Source organism: Phalangium opilio, unplaced genomic scaffold (genome assembly GCF_054372755.1).
Source record: "Phalangium opilio isolate 3A_F unplaced genomic scaffold, DU_Popi_V2 ptg000079l_1, whole genome shotgun sequence".
Lineage (NCBI taxonomy): Eukaryota > Metazoa > Arthropoda > Arachnida > Opiliones > Phalangiidae > Phalangium > Phalangium opilio.
In genome coordinates, this window is record NW_028324187.1 from 2,942,171 (window position 1) to 2,961,549 (window position 19,379).

At 37.3% G+C, this 19,379-nt stretch overlaps 3 protein-coding genes and 1 long non-coding RNA gene across 8 annotated transcripts; 3 read left to right on the forward strand and 1 right to left on the reverse strand.

Annotated features, from left to right (window-relative positions):
* The first annotated feature begins 2,224 nt into the window (after positions 1-2,224).
* LOC149654194 (arylsulfatase I-like) lies at positions 2,225-11,852 on the forward strand. Of its 3 annotated transcripts, XM_089845627.1 has the most exons (11): positions 2,225-2,591; positions 2,669-2,842; positions 8,246-8,309; positions 8,807-9,590; positions 9,665-9,937; positions 10,024-10,202; positions 10,272-10,398; positions 10,455-10,581; positions 10,645-10,941; positions 10,995-11,470; positions 11,527-11,852. In XM_089845627.1, the coding sequence occupies exons 4-11, from the start codon at positions 9,453-9,455 to the stop codon at positions 11,716-11,718; spliced, it is 1,809 nt and encodes a 602-aa protein (XP_089701753.1). In that variant the 5' UTR covers positions 2,225-2,591; positions 2,669-2,842; positions 8,246-8,309; positions 8,807-9,452; the 3' UTR covers positions 11,719-11,852. The 3 variants fall into 3 exon arrangements, with proteins under 3 accessions (XP_089701753.1, XP_089701752.1, XP_089701754.1); XM_089845626.1 differs by having other exon boundaries at positions 2,225-2,842; XM_089845628.1 differs by lacking the exons at positions 2,225-2,591; positions 2,669-2,842 and having other exon boundaries at positions 8,136-8,309.
* On the reverse strand, positions 5,250-16,672 carry LOC149654195 (uncharacterized). Of its 2 annotated transcripts, XR_016370536.1 has the most exons (6): positions 16,513-16,672; positions 16,347-16,427; positions 16,188-16,262; positions 8,791-8,952; positions 5,940-6,086; positions 5,250-5,835 (listed from the first exon to the last, which is right to left on the reverse strand). It is a non-coding gene; the product is annotated as an uncharacterized LOC149654195 (long non-coding RNA). The 2 variants fall into 2 exon arrangements; XR_016370535.1 differs by having other exon boundaries at positions 16,347-16,665.
* Positions 12,285-15,257, forward strand: LOC149654196 (arylsulfatase B-like). 2 transcript variants are annotated; one of them, XM_089845624.1, is made up of 8 exons: positions 12,285-12,611; positions 12,714-12,986; positions 13,190-13,368; positions 13,432-13,558; positions 13,811-13,937; positions 14,002-14,298; positions 14,372-14,829; positions 14,894-15,257. In XM_089845624.1, exons 1-8 carry the CDS (start codon positions 12,465-12,467, stop codon positions 15,104-15,106), a joined length of 1,821 nt encoding a protein of 606 aa, XP_089701750.1. In that variant the 5' UTR covers positions 12,285-12,464; the 3' UTR covers positions 15,107-15,257. The 2 variants fall into 2 exon arrangements, with proteins under 2 accessions (XP_089701750.1, XP_089701749.1); XM_089845623.1 differs by having other exon boundaries at positions 12,288-12,611; positions 14,351-14,829.
* Positions 16,628-19,334, forward strand: LOC149654197 (arylsulfatase B-like). The gene is made up of 8 exons (XM_089845625.1): positions 16,628-16,895; positions 17,003-17,275; positions 17,341-17,519; positions 17,588-17,714; positions 17,918-18,044; positions 18,104-18,400; positions 18,453-18,931; positions 19,011-19,334. Exons 1-8 carry the CDS (start codon positions 16,749-16,751, stop codon positions 19,218-19,220), a joined length of 1,839 nt encoding a protein of 612 aa, XP_089701751.1. The 5' UTR covers positions 16,628-16,748; the 3' UTR covers positions 19,221-19,334.
* Positions 19,335-19,379: the final 45 nt, after the last annotated feature.

The window sequence follows — 19,379 nt, forward strand, 5'->3', positions numbered from 1 at the left end:
TAAAAAATTCTTATAACGCTTAAATGAAGCTGATAAGTAAGATTAAATTGCTTTCGCAGAATCATGATTTGTTAAATGACAACCTTGCATCTTATCATTAAATCACCTGCAAAGTTCTCTAATTACTAACAAATTGGGTCAGCTATTTAATATCAATCGGACAGAGAGCCTGCCTAGAATATCTCTAGCAAAAGCAAATAGAAGCTAACAGAAAGTGAAGCCCTGTGGTGGATGAAGATTAGGACACGAAATCTGACTTATCTCTAGCTAGAAGAAGAAGCAGCTGCTTCTTCTTCCACGTTGACTCTCAACCATTGCTTGATCAAAGTAAATTAGACTTTTCATCGTAACAATCATACTGGAGACAATGAAGGGCTTTCAGCTAACGCAAGGCCTTACGTCCTGTTATATCTATTTGCATTTGTTAGTAATTCCATTGGGACGAAGGTTGTGGGGAATATGCCTCTAGTATTCCCAATACCAAGATATCTAAGAAATATCACTGGAATCTATACTTATTGTACGGAGAGAAAGGCTGAATTGATACGTAAGGCTTCCATGCTGCATTGCTAAATTTATACGAATCTAATTACGATCTTGAGTGACGTTCATGGTCTTCGGTACGTGTTTAATTTCTCGTCTCAATCGCTACACAAGCGAAACTCAAAGTAGCGTTCCCTATCAATTTCCTAACAAGACGACGAAGGAGTGAGACAGTTGTCTAAATGAAATGCGCAGAATCTTACCAGAACTGAAATAATTGGTGACTTGTCCGATGTTTCGAACCCCTTACCTTACAATCTCAATTCCGTAGATAGATTCAAACCCTTCTAATTTATTTAAAGATTTCAATGTCGCAAAGTTTCTAACTTATCGGTATGTCTTGCCTTTTGAAGTATTTTATATGAGGATATAGTAAATCTCACGTAGTTACTGGTCAATAAAGTCACCGATAGCCTTTGATAGAAATTCGTAATTCAAAGTACGCCTTACCAGGTGTTTTATAAAATAAAGAAATACCGTTACTCCATGGAATTATAGGGTACTTTATATTAAAATTTCGGAAACTACCAGGTTTGCAAAGACTTATGGGAAATTTAGGATATCTTCCTGTGGTCTCTAAATGTAACATGAGATATCTGATTTAACTTTTGTGAAATTCGCTCCATATCAGATAAAGTTGGCTGCAAGTTTTGAATGAATGGCAAACTAGGGTTGAAATAAAACATCGAAACCGCGCACGTTCTTGGTCAAGAACAAAAGACAAATATCTCCATCCGGTCTGAGAGAGACCCACCAATTCAGTTGACATCACGAGCCATCTCTTCTTTTCACTATTTGTTGTATTAAGATGCCTTAAAATTTGAAGCAAGTTCAAGGCTTAGGTTGGTATTAGCATATGCAAGTTTTACGTCAAAATAGTCTATGGGGATTACACGCAGAAGCGTAGCATGGTTGCCCACTAAAAGGCCTCGAGACTCAAGACGGAATACAACGGCAGAGCACTGCGCGTCTTTAGCTCAATAGAGGGAGTTCCCTTATATTCCTGAGAGAAAAGGCTAGAAGAGGAGAATTCAGGATATGAGTGGGAGACCATGGGGTTCATGGATGCGACGGGGGAAAGGGCACTGTGTTCACGGAGCCAGTTCTGGCCGTCGGGATTGCTCGTAATTAAGTTGCGGTTTCCCCTGGATGGCTTACGTCCGCTTTAAGCAGATTATCCAAATCCAGCGAATCGTTAGCTTTAACGTCGTGCATGGCGACCGTTCAGTTACTCAGCCGCTACGAGCGACTAGAATAAAGAGCCGGGGGTTCTACGAGCTATGGAAGATAGTAGATTCTATTCACCAGCGAATACTATGGCTCTCATCCCGAGCCTGAGCGCCAAGTTTGCCTTTTAAAGAGGGACACAAGTAGCTAGGATTGCATAGATCAGATGGTTGAAAACTTGAAATGAAAATGTCAATCTCAAGTACCGAAGGAGATACTAAAACTGACTGCACAAATATAAATTTCTGCCGATTTCAACAGCTTTTTCTTTGAAATCAACTTATAGAGATGATTTATGCCCTCAATATAAAATTACAAAACCAGCCAATGAGTGATCATCTAACTCTAGTGTGTCTAGAGTCTAACGCAACAACATGGCGTACGCAGTAGAACGAACACGATTCGCTACTGTTGACGGAAGGGAGCTGAACATACAGCATCCTTCCAGACGCGCATGATTGGGAAATTATTTAACAATTAACTTAATTATGGGTCAAATTAACTTAAGTAATTTCAAGCTTAACATGTGTGAAGTTTAAATATATCCCGCACAACAAACACTAACCCGGAATAAAACTACAGAATATCGAATTTTTTTCTTCCGTTAGCTTCGCAACATTCTTATCTATCTTAAGCCTCGGTCTTGAGACTCTCTATCTGAAATGATACGGACGCGGCTAATTAACTAGAAGGAGTAGCTCGAGAATGGAATATCTTCGAGGTTAGTCGTTCCCCCCTCCCCCCTTTTCCTCAATCGTATCAAGTAAAGCGCTCGCGTCGATGACCAAAGAACAAAAGAGGTTTCAGTTTGCATTTTTAAGGTACGTCATGCGTGCAAAGATCGTTCGAGAGAGAACTCGCGAAAGGGTTTAGACTTATGGGTACAAACGATACGTAGACTTTTCTAATGAGCCGGGTCAAATGGCCCTATAACCTTCCGAATCTACGGGGAATATCTTGGAAAAATCAAAAGAGGTTCCGTCAAAATGCTATAAGGTTAATTGTAAAGATCTCAACGAAAGTATATGGCTGCCAAATGGATTCTTATTTTAACAAGACTCACGTTTCGTAAGTAAGTGGAGTTCTTAAAACATCTAAACATCCTTTTATAAGTTATTAACTGTTGTTCTCGGGTTTCATTCCAATCTAAGCCCCTATTCAGTATTCCTAGCAAATTACGACCTCGCTTAAAATTGAAATGTTGTTCTTAGAAAAATTACATAACTATCTCATATGTCAGTATAAATTAAAGCCAATGGTATTGGCCTACCAACAAAAATTAAGCTTAACAATGCCAACAGTCGAAGTTACGAAGGCTTTTCATCCAGAGTAAAAACTGTTCATTTAAACGACCTCACTAGCAAGTTACTCTGAGACAATTAAAAATCAACAAAAGTCCACCAGATTTGACGACAATGTATCAGCAAAAAAAAAAAATAATATTATATAGTAAAAATTATAAACAACATTTCATCCTTAATTCTGCAACATCATAAACCTTGTAATCAAATATTATAATTTCAACCAGTCATTATCCAATCAATACGCAACCTTCATTTCAAGTTCAAGTTCACTATTCAATAGATAAACCAAAACACACTTCAATTTCACCCTTCGATAATTCAGTTTCGCTTCAATTAGCATTTCCCTTGACTATTTCCAAAAACCAAATTTGGTGGCCGTATATATAAACCCAACACCTTCCTCACCCTGCGGAGTCCAAAACGACAAAACCCTTACATTTTTACATAACAACGTCCAGGACCATAACGCTTGAAATATTTCTACATATATAGGCTTAGTGGTATGGAATGAATTAAGTACAAAGGTAGGGTTAGGGTGTGAGTAAGTAAGAAAGGGGTAGATTGCTCGCTAAAAACAAATCCTCGCATTCGAAATGGCTTACAATTTTTCACTAGCCCGAGGCTGAAGTAACGCCTCAACTCTCCCTCAGTAACAGCAGTCCACGGTACCATGGCGATTAGGTCTTTAAGACCCCGTTCGCTTTAGAAGTTTAGAGAAACGCGCCAAAATCCTCCCCCCAACCCATTACAATCCTTTCTAATAAGCTAGTGCAAAGAAAACCCAATTAACTGGCGTTGGAAACAAATGAGCGGAGAGGACCAGTCACGGGGGATACATGAATCACTCAGCGGACGGTAAATAGCTACTCGGTTCCAGGGTACCATTCACGCGGGCACTAATACCTTTAACGCCAACTTGGAAATTACGGTGTATTAGAATTACTACACCCATCCTGCTAAGCCTAACCGCTATCACGGACGGATGGTGAAAGAATAGTGGGAGATTTTCTTTCAAAAATTAAAAAGGGTATTGTAGTATCATAAGACCATGATACTCTCCATAAGTTTATGGGTCGAAAGCAAATTCCTGCAAACACTATCCGTTTTTATACAAGGGTTGTGGGACATCTCCACGACGCGGATATGTTGGAAACAGTAACCATAGAAAAACTGTAACCCTACTCGAACGAAATCACAGTAGGCCATGCCTAAACTCTGGTTCAGTTTATAGTATGAAGCTTCAAATGTAGATGACGCTGCAGTCTTTTTACTATAAGCCATTAAGGCAGACCAGTACTTACGCATTATAGAGTTATGGTACCATGAGCATCAATGCAGGGCCTATGCTTAAGTCAATTTTTAATAAACCATCAGTAGAGCTTACACCGTCCCTTTTCCATTTTTCTCATCCCTATAGTGAGATCTTCAATAACGCGATGTTTTTACATAGCGCCTATAATTTTAGGGGGGAACCAAATGTTGTACATTCCAATATCAAAGTTAAATTAAAACGGAAGTGCAAAAGAAGGTGTCCCCAACAATCACAATTGCAAAACTACATCAGAGAAACTTAAGACATCGATAATCGGTGTAAGACATGAGAACGTTCAAAAGCTGAATTGAACTGCCCCAAATTATTGTCGGTAAAAGTATGAAAACATTGAAAGCTACCTTCTCAGGTATTCCAAGGTTTTAGCAACCTTCAGTTCAATCGTGTCACTTCACCTGAAATCTAACCAAATCGCATGCCCGCCACCAAATTCCCCAAGAGACCCAACCAAACCCAACCCAACGCACCACAAGTTTTCATTCCGGGGAATCGATTTTTAAAACAACACGTTCGTATATATATATCTTGCATTGTTCCCATTGTATATTCTTCGCCAAGATTAATATTTTACAAAAGGGATGGGGTATAAGTATCGAAAAATGCATATTCAAGGTACTTGCCTCGCGACGTTCCAGGGCTCGATTCGCGTTCGCTTGGCTGAAGGTGATTAAGAAACGGCGCAAGGTTTTCCCCATCTATTCCTCATACCTCAGCGCGAGTAAAGTCCTAGCTAGCAATCGTTTTCAAAGCCTATTATACCACCTGATTTAATTAAATCAGATCCGTGTAATTTCTTTCTAGGGGTGGGACGTGACAGATAGGGAACGTCATGGTAGGGTAAAAGCGAAAGAGAATTAAGGATATCGTTGCTGGATTAGGGCAGGGAGTTATAATTCTTCGACGGAAATAGTCTGGTATAAAACTACAATGCGAATTCGTTGAAAGCTTAGCAAAAATGCATTTATAATATGAGGAGTACATATTTAAGGATTTGTTTTGGGTAGTCACTAGAGCGTAATACCGCTTTATATTTAAGAGGATTAGACTTGGGTGCTCGGACTGAAGAGTAGGGGTTCGTAACGTCAACTGGTACGTTTACTGTAGTATTTACATATATTTATACCACTCATCTAATACGGTCTTATACTAACTATCGTGTTTTAAACAATATTCAAATATTCACTTACATTAAGACGTTCTAGTGGTGTATTTGTCGGTTTGAGAAGTTCTTTAAATGTGACGCAAATCGCATGATCATAGTTGTACACGAAACAAATTCGTTGACGTCCAAGTTGGTCAACTGGTTAATTGGATTAACGTACATCGAATACATTGCTTGATAATTTGATCACAAAATTCAGTTCTAGTTTACAATCGGTGGTACTAAGTGTACAGCTGACGTTGGGTCATAATGACCGTTGAACAAAATATCTTTTAAAGAGGTAAAGGTAGTTTAGATCATGATTTGTAATAGATAAATTTATTCTAGTTATATGAGAAATAATTAAATAACTATTAAATATTAGTTATCATACCATTTAAAACGATGACTCCAAAAGATGTGTTCATGTCCTCATAAGCCATTCCTCCAGGCTAAGGCTTAACAAAATCTTACACGTTGCCGAAGAAAAAAATCAGCCATGGCCGATGAGTCAGACTTCAAAAGCGAAAAAGAAATTTTCCTATTAAAAAAAATGAACTTTGAAACCCGTGACGTAAAATTTGGCCTACTGAAAAAGAAAACCGCTGTAATAGTCTAGAATAATCTCGTGTCCCAGCGAAGCGCCTCTATCGGAGGGGAAAACATCTCATTTACTTCCCACCCGCCTACACTTGTCCTGCGTCTAGCTTTAACTAGTGTATCTATAGACCGAGGTAGCGTCAGTACTCAGTAGGCCAAAATGACGTCAAACATCTATTTCTTGGGAGGTTCGCGAATGAGTCGGAGACACTAAAACCTTTTTGGCCTATTGAAAGCTAGAGTCTAAAGATACTCTAGCTATAACCAGTGAAGGATTCTTTTGCTTTTACCTTGGTAAACTAGATCCTTCACCGTCGATAGCTTCCACAGTAGAGAAAATTAAAAATAATCTAATAATATTTCGTGACCTAATTGCGCTAGATATTTAAGACCAATTCTAATTGGATTTTTTAATTAAAATGTATAGTGGTCTTGTAATGTCTAAAATAGACACGGTGATAAAAGGATTACCGGGCCTAACCAAGCTTAATAGCAAAAATAAAATTAGATTCTGTACAAAGTAAGCCTACTCTTAATCATTGTCCAAACTTTCCAGACGAGGATTTTTAGATCGACAGTATATTAGTCTTAAACTAGAAAAATATATCAAAAACAAAAAGGGATGAGAGGCTTGCCCTAAAAGTACTTTAACTTTAATTAAACTTCCAGTGTCCGTAATTAAAGACAAAAACATTTTCTTTCCTTCATCCCATCAGGAAAAGACAAACTAAACGCGTGAGAGGCCAAATTACAGACCTTTTCCGAGAAAAATTCAAGAGCGCTTTAAGCCAGGCTACCGCTTTCAAAAATAACAAGGTAATCCAAAGCTTACACCCTTTTTTGATATAAACGGCCTATAGCAAAATAGAAAGGGCACAAAAAAGTCATCATTTTGTTCTGGCAAAACTCTTCCGTCTTGTACCCCTTTGACGAAGGAGATAAAGATAAAAGAAAGGAGAAAAGATAATCACCTCAATTATCTCTATAGCAGAATGAAAACACTCTTTTTCTCTGGAAAAACTTACTTTCCCACTTCAGATGAAACCCTAGAGTAGAGTTCTCAGCTAGTACAGTACCTAGTTTTTAGGACTAGAAGGTACTTCCGTTGGTCAAGTTACTAGCTCTTCGTTATATTAACAAAATAAGATGTATCTCAGGGCTTCGTGGTTAAAGTAAGTGTGAAATGTAATCAAAGGTAACTAACTAGCTCATCACCCAAACGAAATCCACGAAGAGATGATTCGACTACAATAAGAAGAACATTCTTCACTCAACCTTTATAAATTTTTCTTATTTCATAATCTTTAGTTATTTTCTAGGATTTTCAGAGCTTTTTGTGCAATGAAACATAAGATTAGCGGTGAAAGAAAGTACCACTTAATTACAAGTCATATTTAAGTAACTGCATGGGTTCAAGATATAAGAAAACAACCACTAACAATTAGTTAGTTTCGCTTCTGGCTTGCGGGTTGACTATACTTCTGATTTTAAAAGGATATCAACACTTCATTTGAATGAAAGCCCTGCTTAATTAGAAAAGTTGCGTTGTTTCAACAAAGTAACTCAATAAATTGAATAAATTATTCAATTTCAAAGTGAAATATTGGTCTTTAACCTCAAGTGACACTACTATTGAATATTTAGTTAAGTTAGACCATAAGCCAATCATATTATCCATAAGTATGGGTCGTGTTGACACAAACAAAAACCATCGCGTACTCTGATCTGTAACCCGAATCGAATTACGGAAATGATCACAGTGGGTTGTGCATGTCTCTGTTCGGTTGCGGTTTGGATGAGGATCTTATATACGAAGATAGCGAAACAATGGCTTCAATTTGTCTAGCATGGACAATACCGACACTACAGCAACCCCATACTTTTACATAGGGGTATGGTTAGACTACAGTGAAATTTCCCAATCTAGACCATCTATAGAGACAATTGAATGAAGTGACAATATTTACTGGCATATATATAGAGAGATTAAAGCTGGCTTCAAGAACTCAATTTAGACATGGTAGAATGTCAACTGAGAGTGAAACCCTTTCTAGAATTACAAGTACTTTAAATAAGAAACAAACTTGGTTTCAATTTCAGAGATAACAACACGGGATGAGTCTCATCTATTTCGAGTTGCTTTTACATTTCAACAAAAGCCTCGGTAAGATACTTGAGGATTCTGTACTCGAAACTTCAACTATGTTAGCATTCTAATGTTTAAGGAGTTAAAACTGGAAAGTTACGTGGGAAGTGTATTATATACATAGTTTTCAGACTAGGAGTATTGATACCATTTACAACAGGAGTACAGGCTACTTGGCTGACAAAGTGCAGTACCAAATTGTTTCGCCTCCTGATGAAAATGGTATCAGTTCTCCTTGTCTGAAAACTATGTTTTGAGGAAATGAATACCATAATTATCATTTAATATTCAAGGGTGATTTAGAAAAAATATATGATGATTAAAATAGATCTAACTTCAGTTTTGAATAAGGGATTAAGACAAAATTTAAATATTACTAATTGGTGTTGACCCTAACTTCAGTTTAGAACAAGACTTAGCTGACCATCCCCTTATATCAAAAACGGATTTATGGGGATCCCATAAATCCGTTTTTGCTTATATCGATAAAATTGCTTACCATACACTTGTTCTAGAACTACTAGCGCCATCATGAAACAATTTCGAAGACTTAATTTAAAAATAATAGACTTCAAAGCTTCCATAAGTTTGAAAATCGCACGTTTCATTATTGTAAATTATGTCAATGTCAAGGACTCGATCCGGGTTTAACTGTATTGACCTGTAAATAAATATAATAAAAATAGAAAATTACAAAAGAACAATCAAAGTATTAAATTAACTCCTATCAAAGGTTAACAATAACATAAATATTTTGATATTGTTTAAGTTTTTTCGTGTAACCGTGAATTTCCATACATACTTCTTTCACGGCGTTATATAAATATGTCAATTTCGAACACTTAATTGACAAACAATAGTATTTGCTGACTGTACAATAAAACTAAAATTCGCCCCAAAACGAATGATACCGTAATATCAAGATTATATGATGTATCATATTTGGTCAGAAATGCAATCTTATTGGAAACCGTAACTTTCACTTATCGTAATGATCCCGCGCTTTTTTTGGTGTCTATAAATACTAGATATCCAAATAGACACCAGTTCCGAATCTAAAGATAACCCGAGTATACTGTCTAAAATATTTTCGATTCATAAGGACCATATTATCGGAGACATATATACAGTTGAATTTGATACTGTAGTGGTCAGAGAAAGATGAGGTCTTTAGTTTTTATCTCGGTTGTAATATTTTGTCTATTCTGGGCAACTTCCTCGCAAAAGTTTAAACCCAAACAATTTTGGCCCGGAGAAACTGATAAACCAAACATATTCTTCATTTTGATTGACGATTGGGTAAGTTAAGCTTGTCACTGATTTATTTTTTAAATGACTAATTAGAAAACAAAAAACACGGTCTCTCTTGACAGGGCATATATGATATGGACTTGTGCGAAAGAAAAGATATTCATACCCCTAACATGAACCGCTTAGCTCGTGAGGGTGTTTTCTTGAATAATTATTACGTAACACCTTTATGTACCCCTTCAAGAGCTTCCCTAATGACTGGTTCATACGTTCATCGTACTGGTCTACAACATACCGTCATACGTCACGCCCAGCCATCTGGTTTACCGTTAAATTTTACTACAATGCCTGAACACATGAACAACCTAGGGTACGTGAGCAGGATGATTGGAAAGGTGAGATTAAAGCCTCTTTCAGACCAGGCAACATTTTGACACAACTAGCTGTGAAGTATGACGCTTATGGTTTTGAACCGTGACAGTGGCATCTTGGCTTCTACCATAAGGAATTCACGCCTACATATAGAGGGTTTGATTCGCACTTTGGGTTCTGGAATGGCAACTCCGATCATTTCACCCATAATAGTATGTCTGTATTTAAACCGAATGAAATGGCTAACTTAACAAAAGACTACACGAGATCTCCTGAATACCCCAATGAGTAAGATGTATTTTACTTATCGAATGTTCCTTACAAAGTCTATAACTTTCTGTTATCAACCAATTCTAGCGTCTTACTTGACGGATACGACTTTAGACGCGACATGGATATTGAAACTGGTCATGCAAATCAATTCCTGGCCGATGTCTACTGCCAAGAGATGATGGACATTATCGAAAATCATGATCAATCAAATGTATGTCGATAAAATAATTATCTATGAACGACTTATACAACTTTCACGTCTTATAGCCCTTATTTATGTACATGGCCCAACACAGCGTACACCGTGGGAATGAGTTAACTGAGATGAAGTCACCTTATAACTACACACATTACTTTTCACACATCAAAGGCATGGAAAGAAGGAACATGGCAGGTATTGTCATCAAGAATGTAAGAAACGCTTTTAGCATTATTATTGTTATATCTTGACTTATAGGGTCCCTAATGGCCGTGGACATTTGCTTGGGTAAAATGGTCGCCGCCTTGTTCGAAGCTGGGATGCTGGAGAACTCTATAATCATTGTATCCTCGGACAACGGAGCACCGACTGAATCAAGATTGTTTTCAAATGGTGGTTCAAACTACCCATACTTCGGAAATAAGGGTTCCGTTTTGGAGGGTGGCGTTAAGGTCAATTCTTTCATTTGGAGTCCCTTGATTGAGAAGCCCAGAAATATTTGGAATGGTTTAATGCACATAACTGATTGGCTACCGACCCTATACAGCGTTGCCGGTAATTTAAAACCAATACCATCCAGAAATCGAAGGTGACTTAAATTTTTACAGGTGGAGATATCAGTGACCTGGGAGCGGACATCGATGGATTTAACCTTTGGCCCGCTCTATCAACTGGAACTGATTCTCCACGAGAGGAAATTCTACTTCACTACGACGCCGTTTTTGATTTTGCCGGTATCCGATGGCAAAATTACAAACTGGTCACAAATTACAGTATCCAAGTCAAATATGATAACGTGGGTAGTCGTACCCAGCCTATATTGAATTTGGCGCCAAATGATACATATTGCTGGCCACACGAAACACGTCTAACTGATAACGTGATGAATTTGTTGTACTTGAAACGTCCCGACTTATTTACAAACAACGCTCCCCAAGATTTACAATATTGTAAACCACTGACAATGACTATTAACGTGACGATGGACTCTAAGAAGGAATGCATGGAATCGGACAAGTACTGTCTTTTCAATTTGGAGCAAGACCCTTATGAGACTACGAATATCGCCGACGAAGAGCCAAAAGTAACTTAACGGTTGTGGTATAAATACGACGACAACAATTTCAATTTATCTTATAGATTGTTGAGCAACTGCTAAAGAGGTTAAAGTATTACGAGGCTCAAGCCATACCAGCTCAAAACTATCCATTCGATTACAACGCCAATCCGTATTTTCACGGCGATCTATGGGTACCATTTTATGATCCTGAATATGTATTTTCGACCCCTTCTGAACAAGAATCAATGTGCTATATTTCTGGCCAAGGCTAAGAAGTGTAATTTACATGTACTAAATAGATTAGACCTTATTACCTAGCTTAAGAAGTATTGTATGTTTCGTTTGATCTTGAACGAACCACTTGACATTCAATATTTAATAAAAACTATGGAATTAAAACAAATAAATCTTACATTCATAATTAAAAACAAAACATGTGCTTGTTAATAAGGGTTATTGTTTGTGTGTTTATAGATACTATTGAGGGCAATTATTATGTACGACGAAGTCCCAAAAATACCACTTCTCCAGAATTTATTGCATAAACAATTTTAAATATTGACAAAAAGGGGTAAATTTAAAAAATTTTGAAGATATTTTATATAACCATGAATTAATTTACTTTTTCATATGACTAAATAGAAATATTTATTTCGTGGTCCTGACAAACATTAATATTTGCTGACTGTAGAGTAACCCCTACTTCGGACCCAAAAAGAATAATAATTTAACAACTACATAAAAATGGATAAAATTTAGTTATAAATTTAATAAAATGCAAACCATTTAAATAGTTTGAAGGAAACCCAACATAATGATCCCGCATTTTTAGTTGCCTATAAAACCAATCACTCGCTTCACTACTCGATACACAAATCGACATCAGCGCAATATCTAGTGTTTATACGAAGTGCTCTGACATTTTTATATTTTTTTCTGAGTTTTAAGGACTATATTATCGGGCATTGAGTTATCTATATATGCTATTAAATTTGGTATTTTAGTTGTGTGAAAAGCCATGAGGAATTTAGCTTTAATTCTGATTGTAGTATTTTGTCTATTCTGGGCAAGTACTTCAAGACGATTCAAACAGAAAGGACATAAACGATTTAGGCACAAGAAAACTGGTAAACCAAACATATTCTTCATTCTCGTTGATGACTGGGTAAGACATTAATTCATTTTACCATGCACTGAAGAAAATACGTTTGCCAACTGATTAACTTTTGTAATGACTGATACAAAAACACACGTTCTCTCTTGACAGGGTATATATGAAATGGACTTGTGCGAAAGAAAAGACATTCATACCCCTAACATGAACCGTTTAGCCCGTGAAGGTGTTTTTTTGAATAATTATTACGTAGCACCTTTATGTACCCCTTCGAGAACTTCACTTCTGACCGGTTCCTATGTCCATCGTACTGGTCTACAACATGGCGTTATAATTCCATCCCAGCCATCAGGATTGCCGTTAAATTTTACTTTAATGCCCGAGTACTTGAAAAACCTGGGGTACGTGAGCAGGATGATTGGAAAGGTGAGATTAAAACCTCTTTGATACGAGGTAATACGTTGACGCAACTAGATGAGGCACAAGTAGGATCAAGGAACTCAGTTCATCCAACTTCTACTAATCGTCTAGTTGAGTCAAGAAGTATTATGGTCTGAAAATGTCTTGAGAGACATTGCCTCAGCTCTAAACTGAGAAGTGTGAAGCTGATGGTTTCCATTTTATGACAGTGGCATCTTGGCTTCTGCCATAAAGAATTCACGCCGACTTATAGAGGGTTTGATTCCCACTATGGGTTCTGGAATGGTAATTCCGATCATTTCACGCATAATAGTATTATTGCCCGTAAACCGAGTGAATTTGCCAACTTAACAAAAGACTATAGGACATCTATCGTAAACCCCAACAAGTAAGTTGTATTTCACCTATAGAATGTTCTATACTAAGTGTAATGGTTATTTTTGAACTAAAGCGTCATAGTCGACGGATACGACTTCAGACGCGATATGGAGGTTGAATATGGTCATGAAATGCAATTTCTGGCCGATGTTTATTGCGAAGAGTTCATGGACATTATCGAAAATCATGATCAGTCAGATGTGAGTCGGTATAAGAACAAACGTCATAAATAACAGTCAGTGAGGCATATGGGTAGACGAAAGCTTCCCTTGTGATGCGAAAACTGATAGTCTGTTTTGCTTAACCAATCAGGGCCCTACTTTCGTTTCTCCGTGAGGCAAAATGTACAACAAATCACCTAGATCGCCTTACTTTATAGCTCTGTTATTTCCATATGCATTTACAAGAACTTAGTACACATGAATAACTTACTAAACGTAATTGTCTTATAGCCACTATTTATGTACATGGCTCAACACAGTGTACATCGTGGGAACGATGAAATGGCGATGAAAGCCCCATATAATTACACAAAGTACTTCTCACACATCAATAGCAGGGAAAGAAGGAACATGGCAGGTACTGCGATTGTCATCAACGATGTAGGGGCCGGGCCGTCTTATAGTTACATCTTAACTTATAGGGTCCTTATTGGCCGTGGATATTTGCGTGGGTAAAATGGTCTCCGCCTTGTTCGAAGCTGGTATGCTAGAGAATTCTATCATAATTGTATCCTCGGACAACGGAGCACCGCTCGAAAATGGAATATTTTCAAATGGTGGCTCAAACTACCCGTACTTCGGCGATAAGGGTTCCGTTTTTGAGGGTGGTGTTAAGGTCAACTCCTTCATATGGAGTCCCTTGATTGAGAAGCCCAGAAGTGTTTATAATGGCTTAATTCACATCACTGATTGGCTACCGACCTTATACAGTGTTGCGGGTAATTAATAAAAAATACCACTCATGAATAGAAAGTAATATCAACTTTACAGGTGGGGATGTATCTGATCTAGACCCGACCGTCGATGGAATGAATCTTTGGCCCGCCCTGTCAACCGGAAGTGATTCTCCGCGAGAGGAAATTCTTTTACTCTACGACACCTTTTCCGACTTCGCTGGAATTCGATGGAAAAATTATAAATTGGTCACAAATTACAGTATTCAAGCCAAAACGGGGCTCGTCGGTAATCGTACACAGCAGCCTTCATCGAATTTGGCGCCAAATGATTCATATTGTTGGCCACCTGAAACGCGTCTAACCGATGAGGTCATGAATAAGTTATATTCGAATCGTCCCGCCTTAAATATGAACAATTATCCTCAAGATTCACAGTATTGTAAACCACTAACAAGGACCATTAATGTGACGATTGACCCTAAGAAGGAATGTACGGAATCCGACAAGTACTGTCTATTTGATTTGAGTCAAGATCCTTACGAGACTACGAATATCGCCGACGACGAACCAAAAGTAATGTATCTTAATACGAAAACAATCGTAGCTTGTTCTAAAACAATTGTCTTCTATATTATAGATTGTCCAGTATCTTTTAAAGAGATTAGAATATTTCGAGGCTCAAGCCATACCAGCACAAACCCCTCCGTCGGACTACTTCTCGAACGGGTACTTTCACGACGAGCTATGGGTGCCATTTTGTGACCCTGGATATGTATTTTCGCCTCCTTCTGAAGAAGGCTCAAAGTGTTATGTTTCCGGCCAAGGTTTAGAAGGGTACAATAAATACTAAGGATGTATAAAAAGGTTAAAATCGAGGAAATTAATTTAAATTTAAATAATAACATAATAATTTGCATTATTATCTTGTGTCGTTAATGTACTTTTTTATATAATTTTATACAATTCATATCATATAATAAATTATTATGGAATTAAACGTTTTTTTCGCAATTTTCATTTCATATTATGAGACAATTAAATTACTAGAAAATAATTTATAAACTTTGTTATTTATGTTCTTGTTTCTAAAATACTTCCAATATTATAAATGATTGCGGAACTATTTTCTGTTTCTTATTCTCCATTCAAATTCAGCGTAAACGTGCATTTCATTTTGTCGACTAATTATTAATTTATAGGGATGGATCCCTTGATTGAGAAGCCCATAAATACTTGGAATGGCTTAATGCACGTCACTGATTGCCCGCCAACCTTTTTCAGTGTCGTCGGTTTATTATAAACAATAGCTTTCAGTAATCAAAGGTTCAAAGGTGACTTTAATTTAACAATGGCCTGGGCCCAGACATCGATGGCATAAATATTTGGCCCGCTTTTTAAACCGGAACTGATTCTCCGGGAGTTGGTAAAGTCAAACAAGGAATGTATGGAATCGGACAAGTACAGTCTGTTCAATTTGAATCAAGACTCGTATGAGACTACGAATATAGTCGAAGAAGAACCAAAGGTAACTAAACGGGTTTTAGTCTTAATACGACGACAACAATTACAATTTGTCGAGCATCTCTAAAGAGGTTAAAGTATTAGGAGGCTCAAGCCATACCAGCTCAAAACTTTCCATTCGATTAGAACGACAATCCGTATTTTCACGACGACCTTTGGGTTCCATTTTATGACCCTGAATATGAATTTTCGTCACCTTCTGAAGAATAATCAATGTGCAATATTTCTAGTCAAGGCTTAGGAGAGTAATTTATACGTGCTATGTATATTATATTTAATTAACTAGCTTATTAAATACTGTAAGTTTCGTTTGATCTTGAATAAACGATTTGACTTTCAATACTTTGAATTAAAACCAATTAATTAAACAAAACCTATAATTCACTATGCTTAAGTATGTTAATAGATACTTAAGTGTATTGACGGTAATTATTGTGCACGACAATGTTCCAAAATACCACTTCTCCAGAAAAACTTGCATACCACTGGAAAACAATTTTAAATATTGGCAAAAAGAGGCAAATTTTAATAATTTTGAAGGTATTTTTTATAACCATGAATTAATATACTTTTTCATATGACTAAATAGGTATATTTATTTCGTGGTCTTGACAAACAATAATATTTGCTGACTGTAGAGTAACCCCGGACTTAACGCATCCAAAAATAATATTAATTTAGCAACAACATTAAGTAATGGAAAACCTTTAGTTATAAATTTAATCAAATGCAAACCATTTAAATAGTTTGGAGGAAACGGAACATAATGATTCCGCGCTTTTTGGTTGCCTATAAAACCTATCACTCGCTTCACTACTCGATACACAAATCGACATCAGCGCAATATCTAGTGTTTATCCGAAGTTCTTTGACATTTTTATATTTTTTTCTGAGTTTTAAGGACGATATTATCGGGCATTGAGTTATCTATATATGCCGTGAAATTCAGTATTGTAGTCGTGCGAGAAACCATGAGGCACTTAGCTTTAATTTTGATTGTAGTATTTTGTCTATTCTGGACAAGTACTTCAAGACGCTTTAAACAGAGAGGACATAAACGATTTAGGCACAGGAAAACTGATAAACCAAACATATTCTTCATTCTCGTTGATGATTGGGTAAGATATTCATTAACTATAATATCTACTGACTACTGTAGAAAATAAGTTTAACCACCGAATTACTATTGTATGACTGATACTAAAAACACGGTCTCTCTTGACAGGGCATATATGATATGGACTTGTGCGAAAGAAAAGATATTCATACCCCTAACATGAACCGTTTAGCCAGTGAAGGCGTTTTTTTGAATAATTATTACGTAGCACCTTTATGTACCCCTTCGAGAACTTCCCTACTGACCGGTTCGTATGTCCATCGTACTGGTCTACAACATGGAGTTATAAAGCCCGCCCAACCATCAGGATTACCGTTGAATTTTACTATAATGCCTCAATACATGAAAAACCTTGGGTACGTTAGCAGGATGATTGGAAAGGTGAGGGACATTGACTCAACTCTAACCTTAGAAGCATGAAGCTGATGGTTTCCTTTTTATGACAGTGGCATCTTGGCTTCTGCCATAAAGAATTCACGCCGACTTATAGAGGGTTTGATTCGCATTATGGGTTTTGGAACGGTAATTCCGATCATTTCACCCATAATAGTATCAACTCCCTTAAACCGAGTGAATTTGCGAACTTAACGAAGGACTATACGACATCTTTAGTATACCCCAACAAGTAAGTTTTATCTCAACTATTGAATGTTCTATAGAAACTGAAACTTATTGGTAATTTTTGAACTAAAGCGTCATAGTCGACGGATACGACTTCAGACGCAATATGGAGGTTGAATATGGTCATGAAATGCAATTTCTAGCTGATGTCTATTGTGAAGAGTTCATGGACATTATCAAAAATCATGATCAATCAGATGTGAGTCGCTATAAGCACCAACCGCAGATATAACAGTCAGTGAGGCATTGCTCCCGATGGGGGTAGACAAAAGCATTCATAGTGACGCAAAATTTGATTTTTTACGGCAAAATGAATCACAAGTCACCTAACTCTGTTATTTCTATATGCATTTATAAGAACTTATACACATGAATGACTTACTAAACTTTTTCGTCTTATAGCCACTATTTATGTACATGGCTCAACACAGTGTGCATCGTGGAAACGACGAAATGGCCATGAAAGCCCCATATAAATACACAAAGTACTTCTCACACATCAATAGCAGGGAACGAAGGAACATGGCAGGTACTGTGATTGTGACCAACGATATAGGGAACGTCTTATAGTTGTTTCTTAACTTCTAGGGTCCTTATTGGCCGTGGATATTTGCGTCGGTAAAATGATCTCCGCCTTGTTCGAAGCTGGTATGCTCGAAAATTCTGTCATAGTTGTATCTTCGGACAACGGAGCACCGCTCGAAAATGGAATATATTCAAATGGTGGCTCAAACTACCCGTACTTCGGCGATAAGGGTTCTGTTTTTGAGGGTGGTGTTAAGGTCAACTCTTTCATATGGAGCCCCTTGATTGAAAAGCCCAGAAATGTTTATAATGGCTTAATGCACATCACTGATTGGCTACCGACCTTATACAGTGTTGCGGGTAATTAATAAAAAATACCACTCATGAATAGAAAGTAATATCAACTTTACAGGTGGGGATGTATCTGATCTTGACCCGACCGTCGATGGAATGAATCTTTGGTCCGCCCTGTCAACCGGAAGTGATTCTCCGCGAGAGGAAATTCTTCTACTCTACGACACCTTTTCCGAATTCGCCGGAATTCGATGGAAGAATTATAAGTTGGTCACAAATTACAGCATTCAAGCCGAAACGGGGTTCGTCGGTAATCGTACCCAGCAGCCTCCATCGAATTTGGCACCAAATAATTCGAATTGTTGGCCATCCGAAACGCGTCTAACCGATGAAGTCATGAATACCTTGTATTCGAATCGTCCCAAATTATTTATGAACGATTGTCCTCAAGACTTACTATATTGCAAACCCCTGACAATGACCATTAATGTTACGATTGACCCTAAGAAGGAATGTACGGAATCCGATAAGTACTGTCTATTTGATTTGAGTCAAGATCCTTACGAGACTACGAATATCGCCGACGACGAACCAAAGGTAACTAAACGAATCTGACGTAGTCTTAATACGAAAACAACCGTAACATGTTCTAAATCAATTGTCTTCTATCTTACAGATTGTCCAGTATCTTTTTAAGAGGTTGGAGTATTTCGAGGCTCAAGCCATACCAGCACAAACCCCTCCGTCGGACTACTTCTCGAACGGGTACTTTCACGACGAGCTATGGGTGCCATTTTGTGACCCAGGATATGTATTTTCACCACCTTCTGAAGAAGGCTCAAAGTGCTATGTTTCCGGTCAAGGTTTAGAAAGGTACAGTAAGTAACAAATATTATAAAACGGCTAAAATCGTGGAAATTAATTTAAATTTAAATAATAATAATTTAAATTATTATCTTGTGTATAATATTGTGTATATAATAAATTATTACCGAAATATTACCGTTTGTTATTCGATATTTTCGTTTCATATTCCGGAGACAAT

Bases quoted from the DNA above. Each gene is read 5' to 3' on its own strand.
- LOC149654194 (XM_089845626.1), top strand. From the start codon at position 9,453: ATGAGGTCTTTAGTTTTTATCTCGGTTGTAATATTTTGTCTATTCTGG. The intron at 9,938-10,023 runs GTGAGATTAAAG...GAACCGTGACAG, and splicing joins TGAGCAGGATGATTGGAAAG to TGGCATCTTGGCTTCTACCA. The intron at 10,203-10,271 runs GTAAGATGTATT...AACCAATTCTAG, and splicing joins TCTCCTGAATACCCCAATGA to CGTCTTACTTGACGGATACG.
- LOC149654196 (XM_089845623.1), top strand. From the start codon at position 12,465: ATGAGGAATTTAGCTTTAATTCTGATTGTAGTATTTTGTCTATTCTGG. The intron at 12,612-12,713 runs GTAAGACATTAA...CTCTCTTGACAG, and splicing joins TCATTCTCGTTGATGACTGG to GGTATATATGAAATGGACTT. The intron at 13,559-13,810 runs GTGAGTCGGTAT...ATTGTCTTATAG, and splicing joins AAAATCATGATCAGTCAGAT to CCACTATTTATGTACATGGC.
- LOC149654197 (XM_089845625.1), top strand. From the start codon at position 16,749: ATGAGGCACTTAGCTTTAATTTTGATTGTAGTATTTTGTCTATTCTGG. The intron at 17,276-17,340 runs GTGAGGGACATT...TTTTTATGACAG, and splicing joins TTAGCAGGATGATTGGAAAG to TGGCATCTTGGCTTCTGCCA. The intron at 18,401-18,452 runs GTAATTAATAAA...TCAACTTTACAG, and splicing joins GACCTTATACAGTGTTGCGG to GTGGGGATGTATCTGATCTT.